Here is a 17,076-nt window from a genome sequence, read left to right on the forward strand (position 1 = left end):
TTCTCAACTAAAATCATTGATTCATTCCTAACATCATCTCCCATGTATGACTCCATATTTTTCTCTAAAATGAAGTTGTATTTTACTTCAATGTAAGCTTCATTTTTACTCTAAAATGAAGTTACGATATTTTTTGCTCTATATATAGAGTAACTCCATTTTTAACTCCATTTTGGAGTGAGATTTGAAGTAGGATTGGAGATAATCTTGCTCCAAACTCTATTTTACAGTGAAATTTGCAGTAAGATTGGAAATGGTCTAAGTCATAAAAAAACAACATTTTTTATTTCTCCATTCAAAATTTCAAATGAAATCCCTAGCTTGTCTTAAAGCTTTATGCTAATAAAGAAAACAAAAACTGATTAATGCAAATCTTTCGATGAACTACGATTGTGTCTGTAAAAAAGAGTTAAAGTAAAGATTCTCTGATACATTTTTTAACTTAAGAGGCAAAATAAGTTCTTAGGGGCTAAAAATAAAAGCCTCCAAAATCATAATAAACTCGTACATACTTTTAGACACGAGACATGCCGAGTTTGCGTTCAAACAAGCGACGCAGAAGATAAATTTGGAGGACACTTGCCCCGATCAGTGCAAACGACTCGAACAAAGCTTTGTGTACTGCTCTTTTACTCATGCTCTCGTTCACTGCAACAAAAGAAAAACCATCTCCTCAATTTTACTTGCAGGCGCGAAAAAGAAAAACAAACAAATGGGAGTTTTAGAAAAAAATGTTACCGATAGCTTGACGATCGGTCTGAGCCTCTAACCAATGTTGTTCAAATTGGATGTTGTAAAGAGCCTCCTCTAACTTTGATATTTGCTCCATCAAGGGAGTGAAATGCTCTGCACAAAGGAAAGGAACCATCTTTCAGCTAAATGAACTCAATACCAAACCAAACCGATACAAAACCAATCAGATAATTCCTCACCGTCTTTTGCGTGCTGATCGTAGTATGCAAAGTGACCAAGCTGTACATCGAAGTCAATGGTTTCGTGATAAGGAGACTTGTTTGTGAAACAAAAACGGTAAACCCCTTTCTTTTGGACAACAAAGTCGTGCTTGGCACTTATCTGCTCCCTGAAGTCATGAATTTGCTCGCCTGTTGGGCCGTGTATCTGTTCACAAATCCAAGATATATCATCTCCCATGGTTATCTCACTCAACACAACACAAGAGACTTGAAGGATATGTCATATTAGCCTAAATATGAGGCTCGATACATTGTGTAATTCCATGCCCAACGATTACATAATCACCATTGGTTACTCAAAAGTACAAAAGAGACTTGTAACTATAACAACAACCAAATTAACCCGAGAACACAAGTTATAATTTTTAGGAGAAATGAAGCTATTTTATCTTACCGACAGAGAGAGCTATTTCTAACTCAACAATGGAAATCCTAAGCATTGTCTACGAATAACCAAGTCTATTAATTTTCGACGGTTTTTGTAGATACAATGGAGTAAAGGATTCAATCAGAAAAAAAATAGATTTTAAATCAAATAAAAAAACGAAAACAGAAAACTTACCACAAGATCTACACCATCCTCGTTGAAATGCCATTGAGAGTCAGACTTGATGACGACGAAAGAGACATGAAGCGTATCGCCTTCATATTCAGCCTTGTGGGAGAAACATTCTTCTCTGTCTATCACGAATCTAATCCCTAACGTTGCCTGGAAGCTCCATACGAGCCCTAATATTAAGATCGTCGCCTTCAAGCTCATCTGCCACAAATCAATTTCGATTCATTTCGAAGAAAAAAAACGCATTTCAATCGTTCAGAAGAACCCTCAATCATAGATTTTCCAAATCCAGTTGAATTCTTTCAATTTCGATTCCTACGAGGTGATAGATTTCAGATAGAGAGACAAAGAGAGATTTACCTTCCAAATCAGAGAATTGAGGTGATAAAATCAGGCGAGTGATAGATAGATCGATCGAAATTCGATCTGGTCGATGAGAGTTAAGAAGAACCGGAAAATTGATCGGAGAAGAAGACGGAGGGAGAGAAATGGGCGAGAAAGACCGAGTTCGTTCAGAATCGGACACGATGGAAGTCTGTTTTGACTGAGGGGTAGTTTCGTGCCCCGACAAGATCATGAACTTCAAACGACGTCGCTTGGTTCTTCATTTAGCCATTTGGTCAGCGGGCTTACGTGGCGTAATATTATTCGTCCTTAGGTACCTTTACACCATTGAGTTACTGCCACATCACTACCTACCGTATTAACTCCATGATGGTAATATCCTTACGTTTCTTTGTGGGATGATTCAATACGTTTCATTATTCGCTGAAAATGTTAACTCCATAAAAGCTTTTTTCTTACATCAAAGAGAAATTGGTAAGTCTCTACTATTTCGAGATCTTAGAAAATAAAAAAGAAAAAAAGAGAAAATAAGCATCAAACGCATTCGAACTAGAGTTTTCATAATTGAGCATCTATGTTATGAACACCTTTTGAAATTGTGGCCTCTTTTTTCATATAATGTGGCCTAAAAGCAATGCTTTACATGCTTTAAAGGAGGGATGGGCCTCACTTTTTTGTACTGAAAAATTACATTCCGGGTTGAAGCACAATGAAGCCTATCTGAAAGCTGTTGACGTTTCCTCATTTAACACTCAGTTCTTGAAGAAGTTCCTAATTCCACTGAAGAGCCGTAGAGCTTTCAGCTCACCGCTTCTTATATCTCGTAGTCTCCTCCTCAGGATCTGAACCCAAACAAAAAAAAAAAAGGAAAAAGCAGGAGATTCCGCAATATTATGGATGGATCCACATAATTTTATCTATCGTACTGGCTAGAGAGTGGTTCCTTACGTATTGAGCACGGTACAGTATCCTACGCTCACTGGTGGACAAGTCTACAGCCAGCTGTTTCAGAAACGCTTTACGATTCAATTGTTTTGGAGACGTTATGTCCAAATCCATTGATCCACTTTCCTACAATTAGATAATGAACAAAACAAACCATAAGCAGATGCAGTGTAATTTCTCCCACACAGAGAGAGATGTTTCGGTTATATTTATACCTTTAAGAATCGGCTGTACTTTGAGATGCTTGTTTCGCATGAGTCCAGTATGAACTGTAGTGCTTCTTCCTCGATCTCGGGATATTTTAGAACCTTAGTTGTTGATGACTTATTTGAAGCAGCTTTCGCCATCTGAAAAATGGATATATATATATATGTATTCAGAAATTAAGGATGTTTTATGAATTTGGGAAGAATTGGATGGAGTCAACTAAAACGGGTCATGGTTTTGTTGCCAAACCTCTTCAAAGCTGTTTCTCATATCTGGAGGGCTCACCACTAGGTAAGCATAGGCCATTAGCTCCAATGGCCAACCCGTTATCCTTACGGGGAAGCATTGAGGCCTGCCAGTGAATAATTATCAGATACAATAAAAACAAAAATCCAGTTGATCAAGAGGAATCTACAAAACTTGTGAGGGAAACATGGATGGCGAGGGATTTGATTACGTGGATAATCCGTGTTTCTTTAATGCATCCAGCTTTTCCTTGTAACACTTGTCGTTTTTCCTGAGTGACATTGCTAGCTCTACTGAATCACTAGGATTGGTTCCTTCTCTGGGAACAAACCCATAAGACAGCAATAGCTCTCCGTTGGATTTATTCCCATACGATATGAAAACCTGTACAAAGTCATGTATTATAACATATCAGAGACTTACAACAGCTCTGGTTCCACTTAATTTGGATGGGGACTAGTTTTTCTTGTACCCCGACTTATATTTAACTTAAATGCTCAGGTTATCTGAATTAGACCAGACCGACCAGTTGAAGTGATACACAATTCATATTTTTCTCTGGAGAATGTAAGTATGAAACTTTAGGTCTTATTTACCTGCTCACCTGGTTGATATGGTCGATCTGCTGTAAAGACAACTCCTTTTGAAGACGTATCATAATCCAAGTACGTCTCAACCTGTCCAAGCAGAATTTGGAATACTTACTACCATACCTAACCATGATTTCTGTAGGTGAATATAGGACCTAACTGGTTATAATTTATAAAAATAAGCAGATTATGTACCTCACAATTATGATTAAGCATATCTGCCCATGGAACTAAGGCAAATCTTCCATCCATAGACGGCAACCGTACCTGTGTTAGAGAAGCTTAAGTCTGAGTTGACAGAGACAAGCATGCAGCACATTGGACACCGGAAAGGAAAGATAAATGAAATAAAGCAATATATTGGGCTGTGAGTGGTCATTGTTCACACTTTAAAAGTGTTGAAGACGGCCATATTGTGCAGAAAGTTATGCAAGAAGTTAAAGAACAAGTCTGCTGTTTCACTTGTTCAAGACATCTTGCTCAGGTACATTGATTATCAAGATGAGAAAACGATTGCTTCTGATAAAGTAGTTCTTACCAACCGTGAGAAAAGGATTCCGAAAGACCACTTAAATGTCTCATCATTGAAAACCTGCAATCAATGAATATCAAGCTCATTATACAAGCTGGCAACAAATTTCAAGATGTGGATTCACGCTATCTCAGATGATAGAATAGAAACCAACACTAGTTGCAAGTGACATAATAAAACCTCCACGAAACAAAACAAAATAGTCTTCACCATTATATGAAGATTTACTTAGATTTTGCAAATGTTTCATCTTTCATTATATGAAGAAGAAAGCAGGCGTTTGAGCAGAAAAAAGCAAGCTGTATATTTACCTCTTTTGGGAAAAGATTAGGGTGTTTGGAAAATATCCTGCTTCTTAAATCTTCATAACTAGGGAAAAGAAAAGGAAAAAAAAAAAGGAACATTGAGCAGTGGCTAATGCAGGACATAATCATCATCCCCCTAGCCCCACACACACAATAAGTGCCATAGATTGCATCAAGTAAAGCAGAGATTGGAGCTAAACAAAGATTTCAAGAATCGCGAAGGCAAAGTTCTACGCATGTCCAGCAGTTGAGAGAAAGAAAGAAAATACAATATCTCACGTTCCAACAACATTGGTGATCCTTTCAATGGCCCGTTCTCGAATCTGCGAAGCTTCCAAGTACATATCAAGTTCTGTCCGAGTCCTACAAAATAGCACAAAAGGCTGTAAAGAGTAAGAGAAACAGAGACAAATGGCCATCTTCTGGAAAGAGATGACAATACGAGCTACAGGAAGAAATGGAAGGTTACCAGTATAAAAGTGAGTAAGGTTGTCGCGGAAGAGCAGAGATATAGTTAAACCATCTCGAACTTTTCTGAAGACTTGCTTCACTTATAAGATAAGTGGCGAGCAAAGGCCAATCTGGGACATCATAACGTTTCATCACTTCACCAGCCTCTGGATTGGTCCACTCCTAAAACGCCAATTTCCAATAGATCAATAGATAATCAAATTCATGAAAGAGCCAGATGATCTTTAACTTTAGAAGAAAATAAACGTACGGAGTCAGCACTGATGACGAGAGAAGGAGGAACGAAGAGAAGTTTCTCTCCTTTCCTGAGGTTCTGAGAGGCGACGAGGCCTCGCTCGCCGATGTCGACTCTGTCGATTGCCATCTTCTGCGGCGGGAGGCCTGAATCGGAGAGCCATTTCTGAAGAGAAGTTGCGTTCTCAACTGAATCTATCTCGCAGCCCCATGATATATCGGGAGCTTCCTCCACGGATCGCCTCGTGGTCTCACCGGCCGAGACTGAGCAGTAGATTCCCGGCCGGCATCGGGACACCGGAAGCGGTGGGAGAGAGAGGGTGAAATTTTGGTTACGGAGCTTGTGGAGTGGAGAGAAAGCTGGGAGGAGAGTTGACTGAAGAACGCTAGAAGATTTCGCCATTGGAGGGAGGGAGAAAGCGAAGAAGTGAGAACTGAGAAGAGAGAAGACGAGTGGCTGTGGATGAGGCTATGCACGTTGCTTGGCGGTTAGTAACTTTGCAGACAGTAAATACTAAATACGATTGTGGAGTTCGGTCTGGTTCGAGAAATGTTCGGTTTCAGTTGATTTAGTTTTGGTTTAAGTTTGATTGGTCTTGACAGTTGACTCTTGACTTGAGGACAAGATTTTTGTTTGCAGAAAAAGTTTTTATAGGAAAACCCAACTTCCAAATTTGCTTATACTTTTAAATAATTTGTGCCAGGTAGATTTATCATCTATCAAATATGTAAGCATTAAAAATTTAAAATACAATCTTTACAGCTATAAAACAAACAATTGTTTTATTAACTTTTTCATAAGTGGAATGAATTTACTGGGAAAACAGTAGTATTGGAGGGAACTTCTCATTTTCTTTTCCAGCTTAGTGATATAGATTATCAAACTGTAAATGGGATATACAAATAGTTAATTAACAATACAAGTGGTTCTTCGCACCAAGAAAAAAAACAATGCAAATAGTTAATCTCATCATCTTCAACAGTTCTCTATTAGTTTATTCTTTTCTATTCTTATGTTAAAAACATCACTAGTCGAAATTATTGCTAAATAAGTCGAAATTATTGCTAAATAATTACGGCTTCTAGCCTTCTCCTATATATTTTTAACCGCTTAACTAGAAAAATTAAAGCCATAATTAAAATGAACGATTTTAGATTCATAAATTTCAAAATAATTAATATTTAAAAGGAAAAAAAAAGAGAGAGCCCTACGCTTCCAAAATCACACTCCGTATTTTTGCTCATTCTCCCTTTCTCGCCCCCTCTGCTTTTTCTCTTTTTTTTTTCTTTTTTTTTTTAATTTTCTTCTTCTTCTTCTTCTTCTTCTTCTTCTTCTTCCTCTTCCTCGACACAAACTAGTTTCAAATCCCATCCTCTCGTACTTATCACTCGCGTGTTCGTATTACATACACATACAGGTACTCAGACCTTTTTGGTCTGGTCCCAGATTCGGTTCGGGTTATAACAGAAGCGAAGAGCGACATACAATTGAAAGAGGATGGTCGGCAGTGGTGCTAGGGTTTCGATTCCGGCGAGTACTCGGAAGACGATTCAGGACATCAAGGAGATCACTGCTGGGAACTACAGCGAGGATGAGATTCACGCAATGCTCCATGAATGTAACATGGATCCCGACGAGACCGCCCAACGCCTACTTCTTCAGGGTATGATTTTATTCCTCTCTTCACTTATTTGATTCCTGATTTCGGTTCTTTGACTGGATCCACGATTGTTTCGATTTGGGGTTTTTTATTTGTTTCTTAACTTAGGTTTTAGCATCTGATTTATCTTCTCTTCTTTTCTCCTTTGATTTATTCAGCTAATTTTCTGGGTTTTGATGTCATCGTTCTCGTCGCCTGTTCATATGTACGGAATCTCTAGTTGCTTATGTGATATTGTGTTATAACCTTTTTTCCACCAAAAAGTTCAGGATTTGATTTAGAATATTCGCGAATCAACTTCGGCCACTAGTGATGTGTGAATCGAAGGGTATTAGCTTGTAAGTAAAAGTTTTCTTAGTGGTTTCTCTAGTTCGAAACAAAGATTGCTGCGTTGTAGACGCATTTATTGCTTAGAAATTCACATTACCTGGGCATTCATCATCTCACCAGAACAAATTGTTATGAAATTGGTTTCTTCTTTTTTTATGATACTTGCGGTAAGAGTTCTAAACCCATGTGCTTGATCTATCAGTGGAACTTTGGTTATGTTTATCCTGTTTAGGCCTGGTTGATAAGGCTTTTCGAATGCTTCATATAACTTGCTTGTGCATCATCTCATTTGGAGACGGTTTGTAGGATGGGGTTTTAAGTTTTGTTTGTTGAACAATTTGTCTTATTCTATACTACGCACTGAACTAAATTCAAAATCTCTTCATGACTCTGCAGATCCATTCCATGAGGTTAAAAAAAAGCGTGATAAGAGAAAAGAGGTATGGGTTGCTTGCAGTTCTTTTGGTCTATTTCATGGGTTTCTGCGTAAAGTGTGTCGAAACAGCCTAAATTGTGACATGGTCATTAACAATGTTATTATATGCAACAGAACTCTAGCAACAAGGATTCTGTTGAATCACAATGGAGATCTGGTGGCCCAGGCCGTGGTAGCAGAGGTGGTCGGATGAACTCCTCTTCTCGTCATTCATCACATGGTAAACAACAATCACATGAACTCAATTGTCACGGTGTTGCGTCTCTTAATACACAGTATTAGACTATTAGTTATCCCTGGAAGGTAGTAACTTGCGCTCACAATCCTGTTTGTTATGCTTACTCAAAATTAATTCTTACCTGCTTTTCCTCCGAGTACATACTAAATGTGTTTATGAGTGGTTTTAGTGTGTCTATTGAAAGTATGTGATATAGAAGGTTCCGTAGTGGAGATCCATAACTCGTAGCTTTTTGAATTTTTCAGTAGTTGATGAAGTGTTTATTGTGAATGTTTACTTCTAATCAGATGGTGCTGGTGCAAAGAATTCTTTCAGAAAAGAAAATGGTCCAAAGCAGGTCACTGATCCATCAACGTCAACCTCTCAAGAGACAAAAACTAAAGACATTGCTTTGGTGTCTAGGTGATTGTTATCCTACAAATCTATGTATCATTTTCCTTGATTCTATATGGCATATTTGTAGATGTATGACACCCTTAGTGAAAGAAGGGATGCACTTTTTTTCTTTCAGCATGGATATACCGTATAAATGAACTTTCTCGTGATCTTTGTTACATTTTTTGTATTGTTGACAGCCTTCCCCCTGTGATGGATGAAAGTTCTGTTGGTTTGACATCAGGAAGCTCTGATGTTCATCATCCTTCCAACCTACCAGCTAGGTCAGGACTACTTCAAGCTACTGGATCTTCAGTACCCTCAAACAACATTGATGGTGCACCATCTTCTGCTAAATTAGGCAAAAATCGTGTAGCATTGGGCTCTAAGGATGTGCAGACTGAGCAGAAGTCAGCTGATTCTCTGCCACTCCCTCGTCCATCCTCTTCAGAAGTTCGATTCACATCGTCAAATCCCAAATCATTGAGCGAGCAAACAGCACATGAACAACACATTGGAGAAAGCAAGTCCTATAGCAGAGCCCGTGGAGCTGGGAAGACTGCCACGAATGATGCTTATGTTCCCAGACCTGCTTCATCTCATAGCAACAGCACGGGTAGTCGACCTTCTTCTAACTACAGTAATCGGTCACATCAGACTGTTGGTCCTCAAAAAGGTAACAGTAATACATTTACTTTTGCAGTATTAGATTTCTACTATATGTGAATATGAAACACTAGAGTATATTCTAGGTGATAAAGTGTGCATGTTAATAAGAAACGTTGGTCGTTACTTAAAAAAAAAAACACTTTTTTGTCCGCTGTAGTTCTTCAGAATTGTATTACTGTTTTTTTGATTTCCATTTGTAATCTTCTGACATCTTCATGGATGCTTTTTTCTAGGTAGTGGTTCCACTAAGGAATGGAAACCAAAGCCAGTGAACCATAACACCAACCAGGGTCCTGGGGCATCATCTACAACTGAATCTCTTGCAGTTCCTACTGAAGCCAGTGACAAATCTGTTGAAGGTCTTATCCCTTCTTCTGAGGGCACATCTAGATTGCAGAGGCAGCTTGAAGACTTACAGATTCAACGCCAGCATGTTATCATTCCCAACCACATCCTTGTTCCAGAGGCTGAACGAACCAAGTTAAGCTTTGGAAGCTTTGATGCTGGCTTTTCTATATCATCAAACTCAGTAGCTTTTCCTGAGAATGAAAAGAGATCTGCACCTCTCTCTAAGAATTCGCAGGAAGTTGAAGAAAGTTGTGAAGAGGAGGAATTTAGGTATCTACCTGTCTCTGTTCTATCAGTTATTGTTGATGTTGTTGTCTTTTGAGCGACTAAATACTCTCAGTTTAGAGTTATATGAGTTGGAAAGAAGTTATAATAGATTACTAAGTGAAACAGGTAAAAGAAATCTCCTAGTGTAGCTCGCTGGTTTTGCTTAGTACCAGTCGAAACTTCCAAAGCATTAAGGTGAACTTTAGATTCGAGGTGTAACGGAGCATATATACATTCTTTGACATGGTATAGGCTGCCAGTTGATCTAGTGTCAATGGTTAGTGGGTTTGTTTCTAGAAACAACTCTTAGTCCTGCTTGGCTCTTAAGTTTTAATTTCTAGGTATTTGAACTTTCTCTTCTAGTTCTTTTTTTTGTCTTGCCTTGTCCTTACTCAGAACTTTTATCTTTTGAGCTATGACTCTGTTCAAATTACCAGTGCCTAAAGTGATTTTTTTCCCCTTATAATTTCAGTCACCCAACTGTCCATTCGACTGAAAAGGAAGAGAGCAATAATGTGTACTCCGAGTTGCCTTCACAAGTTCCAGTTGATATGTCTGGTGAAGGTGCTACTGCAACAAATGCAGCTCCAGAGTATGATGTCTCGAAGCAAGAGAATATGTTGGAGTCCGAAAGCAATCAAAACTCTTTTGACCACGTTCCAAATAATATCATCGGGCTTGTCCCTCCAGCGCCTGGGATCCAGCTTCCACAATTTGAGAATGCTGACCCTCAAGCACGTGATGCCCTTCGTTTTCCCAATTTTGTGGTATGCCTTCAAAATCATTTTAATCAAATTGTTATGCTGCCCCATGCTTGATCGATCGTATTCAACCATTAATTATGCCCAGCTTTTTCTCTTCATTGAGCGGCAACATTTTGCTCATTACATAGTTTATGCGTTCTCTTCTCTAATTTTTCTACTAAATGACCTATACTTTTGTTGTTTGAAGGTCCAACAACCATTTGATACAGCGAGTTACTATGCTCAATTCTACCGCCCAGGCCCTGACAGTGATGGCCGTGTTTCTCCCTTTGTTTCCGGAGTGGTTTCGTCCAAATTTAATGGGAATGTTACAGTATTGCCTCCGCATTCATCTCAAACCATGCAAGAGGTTAGTGCGGTTTTTTTTCATGGTTAACCCTTTGCGATTTTGATCTAATGAAAGATGGTTCTAAGATTCTTTCGTTTATCATGACATCCAATCTTCCAACAGTAGTCTAATACGTCATGCCAGCCACTTCGGTTTTATACTATATAAAAACTGAAGTGAATCTATAGTTTTTTATTGGTCTGTATATTTTCATGTGTAGGTGCATTATAACACGTTAAAAAGATCAAAGATATAGGTGTTACAAACATTATATTAGCACTTTTTGTGTCTGAAATGCTTGTTGGTTTGCAGGGTGGAAACAACTTAGTTATGTCGACAGCTAGTCCAACTCCACTGGTAACTCAGGCTGCTGGGCTGATGCAGAGCTCTATACCTGTCACGCAGCAGCCTGTTCCTGTTTTCCGCCCCCCGGGATTACATATGTCGCATTATCCACCAAACTACATGCCATATGGACACTACTTCTCCCCATTCTATCTACCTCCCCCGACAATGCACCAGTTCTTAAGCAATGGTGCATTTGCTCAGCAACCTCAGGCAAGCGGTGTATATCCTGCTCCTCCACTCCCTGGAGCTGCAACAGGAGGCAAATACGCACTGCCCCATTACAAGCCCGGGACTAATACAGGAAACTTGACTCATGTTGGTATGCCTGGTGGTTATGGACCATCATATGGTTCCTTCCCAGCAGGATATAATCCAACCTCTGCTGCTTCAGATGGGAATTCAACTTCTAATGAGGATCTCAACACATTGCAGTTGAAGGAAAACAACGGATACAGCACAACGGGGCAACAGGTATATATCCCCCTTCCCTCTGTAATCTAACTTGAAAGATTAGGTAAAGTTTTCTTTTTGGTAATGAGTTTGGGGTCTCTGCAGAGTGAAGCATTGCCTGTATGGATTGCTGGACCAGGACGAGATGTGTCAAACTCTTTCTACGGTTTACAGCACCATGGGCAACACGTGACTTACGCTCCAACACAAGCGGGTCACGTCACGTTCCCAGGGATGTATCATCCGGGACAAGCAGTGACAGCAGCAGGAGTTCATCATCCACTCTTACAACAGTCTCAAGGAGTTGCTGGGGCTGAAATGGTTGCACCGGCGCCTAACGTTTTCCAACAGGCTCAGCAAACACAGATGAACTGGCCAAGTAATTACTGAAACAAGAAGTAGAAAGGAAAAAGAAGATTTTGGAGGATTCAACAAGTTTCAATTTCCAGAGAAATCAGGAAGATATGGGCTTTGATTGGTGACATGAGTTACGCTTGCATTAGTTTGAGTTATAGGCATACCTCAAAAATGTTACCAATCATGCATTAGTTTTAATTTTTTGAGTTTGAGTTATAATGTGGTATGATTGAATTACAATTTTGAGTTGCCTTTGTAAAATTCATAATTCAAAAATAACTCAACATCAAGGAAAAGCTCATGTATGAAGAGATGTATTAGAGATTGAATTAAAAACCAACATGTTTCCTTTATTTTTTCTTTCTTTTTGTTTATTTTTAACCAATTTTAATTTCCAGCAATTCTTTAATTAGTGAAAAATCATATTTGTCAAAAATAACTGTTATTTTTTTATTTTTGTATGAATGATTCAACCAAAGTTGTTCCTATAGTATTTTACTGTTGAATTTGTTTGATACTTTAAAATAAGTACTTACATAGAATTATACATATATATGTGGGTGTATTTGGTTGAATATTTATGAGTTAAGTTTTTGTTAGTATGTTTCGAAATTAAAAAAAAAAGAAGTATATGTTAATTCAATCACGAAACCAGTGAGTCAGTTATTAGTTAGTTACAGGAGAGGAGAATTTGTTGTGGTACCACATAACTTTGTCTGATAAAATCTGGATACTGTCTTTAATTTCCATGAACGCCGAGTGCAAAATAGAGAAACATTTATGGAGCATACATACAAATGGAAAGGCATATACAATCATATTGTTTAATTTTAACCCTAAATCTCCCTGCTTTTTTAACTACCAAGAGAAGAACAAAATCCATGGAACCCTGATCCGTGTAACGCCCTGAAGCAGCAGAGACCCAAGTTTGATAATATCTTCTTCTTCTTTTTTATGTCAGAGTACGATCCCTCTGAACAAGAATGAATGATTGCTTACAATAATCAGTTTAGGTTCTTTTCAAACCAGACTACTCTTGTTTTGTTGCTAACCCACAATTTCCAAGTTTCTGACTTGAGAACTCTCTCCATGAGTCAAAAAACCTTTCTTGTTTCGATTTTCCTCCATGTGTATCTACTTTGTTCACCTTCAATAGCTTCTGGTTGGGGTGAGTGGGTCGTAGTCATAAGCTTCACCAGCTTTGACAAATCTCCCCTTTACACGCCGTCTCACATCAGCTCTTGCTTTGCGAGAAGCATACCTCACTCTCTTATCAAACCTGTAGCAAGCAAGTGTCTCATTAGAAAACCATGCGCTTACTTCAATGATGAATTGTAATGGATTTGCAAGGGGGTTACTTACTTGCGAGCCTTCTTCTTTTCCTTGTAACGCATAACCGCGTTATTACGGGTTACTGAATGTGAACAAGCATTATTATCCTGTGATGTTTGAGGATACCATGGTGGCTCGCCAGAGAGCTGCATCGAAGATGACGCACCACATTCTTGGAAATCTCCAGCACTGCTTTCTCCGGTGACTCCAGAGAAAGATATGTTTGAGTGTGCTGGCTTCGATGTGAAGCAAATTATTGGCTCGGTTTTCGAACTCATGAACGAGTCATTGCTCCCAGCAGGCTGCACCGAATTCCCTCCCTTGATTAACAGAAGAAAGACATAATCATTATTAGTATGGTGCATCCAATTTTTTAAACTGTTGCTTGTGAATCTCATTAAAGGAAAATGGAAAAATACATCAGGAGGAGCTGCTTGATGCTTCTGGAAAAGACTATCGATTCCACTTTGTCCAAAGAGCTCTCCCGAGGGATTAAAGGCTGTCCCAAAGAGCTCTTCATAGTTCTCAAGTGCCAAGTCAACTTCATCCATACCAAGGTTCCCATAAAAGTCATCTTCACACACTCCAACATCCTTCAAAACAGAAACAAAGAAATGGAATTTTAGTAAAACATTTTTTCATGGATGCCACAAAGTAAGGGTAATAACATATTGATAAAAACAATACCTTAGTAAATGATGAATTTCCTTGTGCAGCAGAACTGGTTTCAGGCTTTGAAGAGGAGCCAACGACGACATCTTTCTTATCCTCATTACAGTTTTGATTGGTCTGACCATCGTCGTCTATATTCATCATACCCATTTCTTGTTCACAAACGGATTGTCCGGCTAAGTCCAAACAAAAAGACCAGATAGAGGCGAGCTCCGAGCTTGAAGGACAACCAGAATAGCAACTTATGGTTTGCTTCTTATGATTTTGAGACGGAGAAGAAGAAGAAGAAGAAGAATTGTTGTTGTTGTTGTGGCCAGACCAATCACAGTTTTGACAAAGTGAAACCCTTTCTTCAACACACCTCACTGTTGCAGGCTGAGCATTACATCTCTCGCAGACAAGTGTCCTAGAATGTCGTTTGGACAATGCATTAGCGGAATGAACACTCCGGTCACAGGAGAGGCAGAGACACGCTGCATCGGATCGACAATACACCATTGATCTTTGTTCCCCACAGAAGTCGCACATGTAACCCATCTTTCTTCACTCTCACCAGCTCAAATTTCTGCTGTCTAAAAAGTCAGAAAAATCTCCAATTAGATATTACAAGAAGGAAAAAAAAAAAGACAGAGGCTTGGTTCGTTTTCGAAAAAGCAAGCCTTGAAGAAGAAACAGAGCGAATCTTTTGAAAATTCCTCGATTTGGGTTGTGATTTCTATAAACAGGTGGAGAAGTTAATAACCAAAGAAGAAGGATAAAAAAGGAAACGAAACCTATCTAGTGAGATTTACTATAACAAAATAATACAGCAGCTTTCATATGAACAGTCAAGAGACCAAACCCACAAAAGGAAATTAATCAAAATCAGAAATTAAAAAGAAAAAACAAAAACTCAAGCTTCAAACTCCAGATCAGTAAATCTACAGCTTTTTGTTTGACTTATAGTTCAAAATGGAACCGAATCTAAAATTTTCAATTCCTTAAAAATATTAAGCTTTTTTTATCATCACAATTCATCGTCATCCGATCAAGTAAAAAAAAAAAAAAAAAAAAGCAGCAATCAAAAGAAAACACGAAAACCCCTTAATCGAAGATCCAAATTCAACATAACACATATAAACAGGAGAAGGAAAATCGAATCGACCCTTCATCGATAGACAGTGAATAACACTAATAACTACAGATAGAAAAAACGAAAAAGCAAGAAAATAAGACACTAAAAAAAAGGTTTTTGAATCACCAAAAAAAAAAGGTTTTTGAATCACCAAAAAAAAAGGCAGAGCGAAGAGGACAACAACTCACGGTATGAAAGATCTTCTGAAGTTGAATCAAGAAAACCTTGAGACAAACAGAGCCGATTATTCCAGAGAACTTCTTCTGCTTCTCTCTTTCTCTCTCTCTCTCTCTGAAGAAAACTAAAAAAAAAAAAAAATTGAGATGAATGGATAGACAATGGGTGGGTGTGTCCGCAAAGGGACATGTAGGCTTGTGACATAATCTGATTATCAAAAGTGCCTAATTTTTTATTCATTAATTTCTTTTTTTTTCCTTCTTGAAATGCCTAAAAAGTGCAAAAAAGTTTCTGTAGGGCATAGTGGGTCCCTGTCGTATTTATAGTGAAAGCAAGAAATTTTCATGGACCCCACAGATATTTATTAAAAAGAAAAGTAGAAACAGATGTAATGAAAAAGGTTTACGGCTTCTCACGCGCGTACGAGTAATGAAACCAACGTACTCGCGATGTGGAAGATACCAAGTGGCTGTTTTGAGCCATAATGGATTCTCAAGCGTTCGCTTTTTCGATGCTTTTGGACGAATCAGAGAGACTCTCTGAGATATATAAGTTGCCTTTTGCGCTCGCAATAATAATAAATCTCTCATCTTTGCTTTGACCTTACAAAACCAAAATATCTTTACATATTTTATTTTTTTTCGGTGGGCGTATACACAAAATATCTTTTGGGTAGAAGGAAGAAAGATATTTTTGAGGGGAAAGAAAGGTAAACCAAAAAATATCTGCCAAGTTAGATACGTCTGTGACGACGAGACCAGAAATATAAGTATTATTGTATGTAACAGTCCCCAATATATTTTAAAATAAAACAATTTCGCCTCTGGACAATAAATCAATCAATGATAGAGAGATCTTTCTCTTTTTTTTCCCTTTCTTCCGTATTTTATTGTTCACCGGTTTACTAAACCCATTTCTTTTTGAATTGATGCGCTCTCTGTACATAGTTACATACACAACAATGATTTAATTTTAGTTTAAAAATATACAAGTCTTTCTTTTTAGATTTGTTGGAATGTAACTTTTGCTTGAACTTGATAATTTAAGATAGAGTTTTAACTAGAGCCGAGATTAATCCATGGTTGATGGTCCTATTATACTTACACACACACAAACAAAAAAAATGGTGAACTGACAAAAAATGATTGTATGTTTTTTTTTGTAATTTCATCTCTACACCTTTTAAACCCTAATTAGAAGACAAATGCTTTGGTTTTGAAAATTATCATCACCTTAAAACTAGTATTTTCTATGTACCATCGGCACTTACGTAAATTTATATTTTAAGTACTCATATATCTTCAAGAATGGTTCGTTCTGTTTCACTTTTGCTTGGTTATCAGTTTAGAAAAACGTCAAAAGAATTGAACCAGATGAAGATTTGGTTAAGCTTCAATTTTTTAGTAGTATAATCAAAACGAATTATGAAATTGAAACTCATTAACAAAACTGCTTTAAAACAAGTGAAAATACTAATCAACGATAGTGAAAGCAAAAAGGAGAACAAACCAAAAAACAAAAAAAAAGAGGAAGATAAGGCGCACTGAGGGATTGAGGAAAAAAACAAAAGTATGGAAAAAAAAGAAGCAAAAAATGAAAAAATAACAAATGATGCTGAAATGTGAGTTGGATAAGATTCTAGGACGATCCGAACTATCGTACAAACATCGTATTCTTCTCGAATAGAAAACCACCGGCCTTAGAGCTGACGACACTCACTTATTTTTTCCTTAAGATAACATTAATTATCTCTTATTACTTCATGAGTGCCTTTTATGCACTTCACACCCATTTTCTTCCTC

At 38.0% G+C, this 17,076-nt stretch overlaps 4 protein-coding genes across 4 annotated transcripts; 1 reads left to right on the plus strand and 3 right to left on the minus strand.

The window, feature by feature from the left end:
- Nucleotides 1–349: 349 nt before the first annotated feature.
- LOC18024724 (transmembrane emp24 domain-containing protein p24beta2) lies at nucleotides 350–2,107 on the minus strand. The gene is made up of 5 exons (XM_006407745.2): nucleotides 1,894–2,107; nucleotides 1,537–1,734; nucleotides 933–1,119; nucleotides 739–846; nucleotides 350–648 (listed from the first exon to the last, which is right to left on the minus strand). Exons 2-5 carry the CDS (start codon nucleotides 1,732–1,734, stop codon nucleotides 515–517), a joined length of 627 nt encoding a protein of 208 aa, XP_006407808.1. The 5' UTR covers nucleotides 1,894–2,107; the 3' UTR covers nucleotides 350–514.
- Nucleotides 2,108–2,408: 301 nt separating this feature from the next.
- Nucleotides 2,409–5,874, minus strand: LOC18024725 (ribulose-1,5 bisphosphate carboxylase/oxygenase large subunit N-methyltransferase, chloroplastic). The gene is made up of 12 exons (XM_006407746.2): nucleotides 5,425–5,874; nucleotides 5,173–5,336; nucleotides 4,983–5,066; nucleotides 4,710–4,767; nucleotides 4,405–4,458; nucleotides 4,062–4,133; nucleotides 3,873–3,953; nucleotides 3,488–3,660; nucleotides 3,280–3,382; nucleotides 3,039–3,170; nucleotides 2,827–2,949; nucleotides 2,409–2,720 (listed from the first exon to the last, which is right to left on the minus strand). The coding sequence occupies exons 1-12, from the start codon at nucleotides 5,809–5,811 to the stop codon at nucleotides 2,631–2,633; spliced, it is 1,521 nt and encodes a 506-aa protein (XP_006407809.1). The 5' UTR covers nucleotides 5,812–5,874; the 3' UTR covers nucleotides 2,409–2,630.
- A 766-nt stretch (nucleotides 5,875–6,640) lies between these two features.
- LOC18024726 (GBF-interacting protein 1-like) lies at nucleotides 6,641–12,335 on the plus strand. Its single transcript, XM_006407747.2, has 10 exons — nucleotides 6,641–7,072; nucleotides 7,796–7,839; nucleotides 7,950–8,055; nucleotides 8,361–8,475; nucleotides 8,649–9,124; nucleotides 9,351–9,735; nucleotides 10,205–10,499; nucleotides 10,684–10,845; nucleotides 11,137–11,643; nucleotides 11,728–12,335. Exons 1-10 carry the CDS (start codon nucleotides 6,907–6,909, stop codon nucleotides 12,010–12,012), a joined length of 2,541 nt encoding a protein of 846 aa, XP_006407810.1. The 5' UTR covers nucleotides 6,641–6,906; the 3' UTR covers nucleotides 12,013–12,335.
- Nucleotides 12,336–12,690: 355 nt separating this feature from the next.
- LOC18024727 (zinc finger protein CONSTANS-LIKE 9) lies at nucleotides 12,691–15,438 on the minus strand. The gene is made up of 5 exons (XM_006407749.2): nucleotides 15,286–15,438; nucleotides 13,999–14,555; nucleotides 13,731–13,904; nucleotides 13,342–13,631; nucleotides 12,691–13,258 (listed from the first exon to the last, which is right to left on the minus strand). Exons 2-5 carry the CDS (start codon nucleotides 14,518–14,520, stop codon nucleotides 13,129–13,131), a joined length of 1,116 nt encoding a protein of 371 aa, XP_006407812.1. The 5' UTR covers nucleotides 14,521–14,555; nucleotides 15,286–15,438; the 3' UTR covers nucleotides 12,691–13,128.
- Nucleotides 15,439–17,076: the final 1,638 nt, after the last annotated feature.

This window comes from Eutrema salsugineum, unplaced genomic scaffold (genome assembly GCF_000478725.1).
Source record: "Eutrema salsugineum unplaced genomic scaffold, Eutsalg1_0 scaffold_13, whole genome shotgun sequence".
In the NCBI taxonomy this organism is placed as follows: domain Eukaryota; kingdom Viridiplantae; phylum Streptophyta; class Magnoliopsida; order Brassicales; family Brassicaceae; genus Eutrema; species Eutrema salsugineum.

Coding starts and splice junctions, on each gene's coding strand:
- LOC18024724 (XM_006407745.2), bottom strand. CDS start 1,734: ATGAGCTTGAAGGCGACGATCTTAATATTAGGGCTCGTATGGAGCTTC. Junction 847..932: donor CGATCAGCACGCAAAAGACG/GTGAGGAATTAT, acceptor TCCTTTGTGCAG/AGCATTTCACTCCCTTGATG. Junction 649..738: donor GACCGATCGTCAAGCTATCG/GTAACATTTTTT, acceptor CTTTTGTTGCAG/TGAACGAGAGCATGAGTAAA.
- LOC18024725 (XM_006407746.2), bottom strand. CDS start 5,811: ATGGCGAAATCTTCTAGCGTTCTTCAGTCAACTCTCCTCCCAGCTTTC. Junction 4,459..4,709: donor CTAATCTTTTCCCAAAAGAG/GTAAATATACAG, acceptor CATTGATTGCAG/GTTTTCAATGATGAGACATT. Junction 3,171..3,279: donor TGAGAAACAGCTTTGAAGAG/GTTTGGCAACAA, acceptor TCCATTTTTCAG/ATGGCGAAAGCTGCTTCAAA.
- LOC18024726 (XM_006407747.2), top strand. CDS start 6,907: ATGGTCGGCAGTGGTGCTAGGGTTTCGATTCCGGCGAGTACTCGGAAG. Junction 9,736..10,204: donor TGTGAAGAGGAGGAATTTAG/GTATCTACCTGT, acceptor TTATAATTTCAG/TCACCCAACTGTCCATTCGA. Junction 10,500..10,683: donor TTCGTTTTCCCAATTTTGTG/GTATGCCTTCAA, acceptor TGTTGTTTGAAG/GTCCAACAACCATTTGATAC.
- LOC18024727 (XM_006407749.2), bottom strand. CDS start 14,520: ATGGGTTACATGTGCGACTTCTGTGGGGAACAAAGATCAATGGTGTAT. Junction 13,632..13,730: donor ATCAAGCAGCTCCTCCTGAT/GTATTTTTCCAT, acceptor CTGTTAATCAAG/GGAGGGAATTCGGTGCAGCC. Junction 13,259..13,341: donor GAAAAGAAGAAGGCTCGCAA/GTAAGTAACCCC, acceptor TGCTTGCTACAG/GTTTGATAAGAGAGTGAGGT.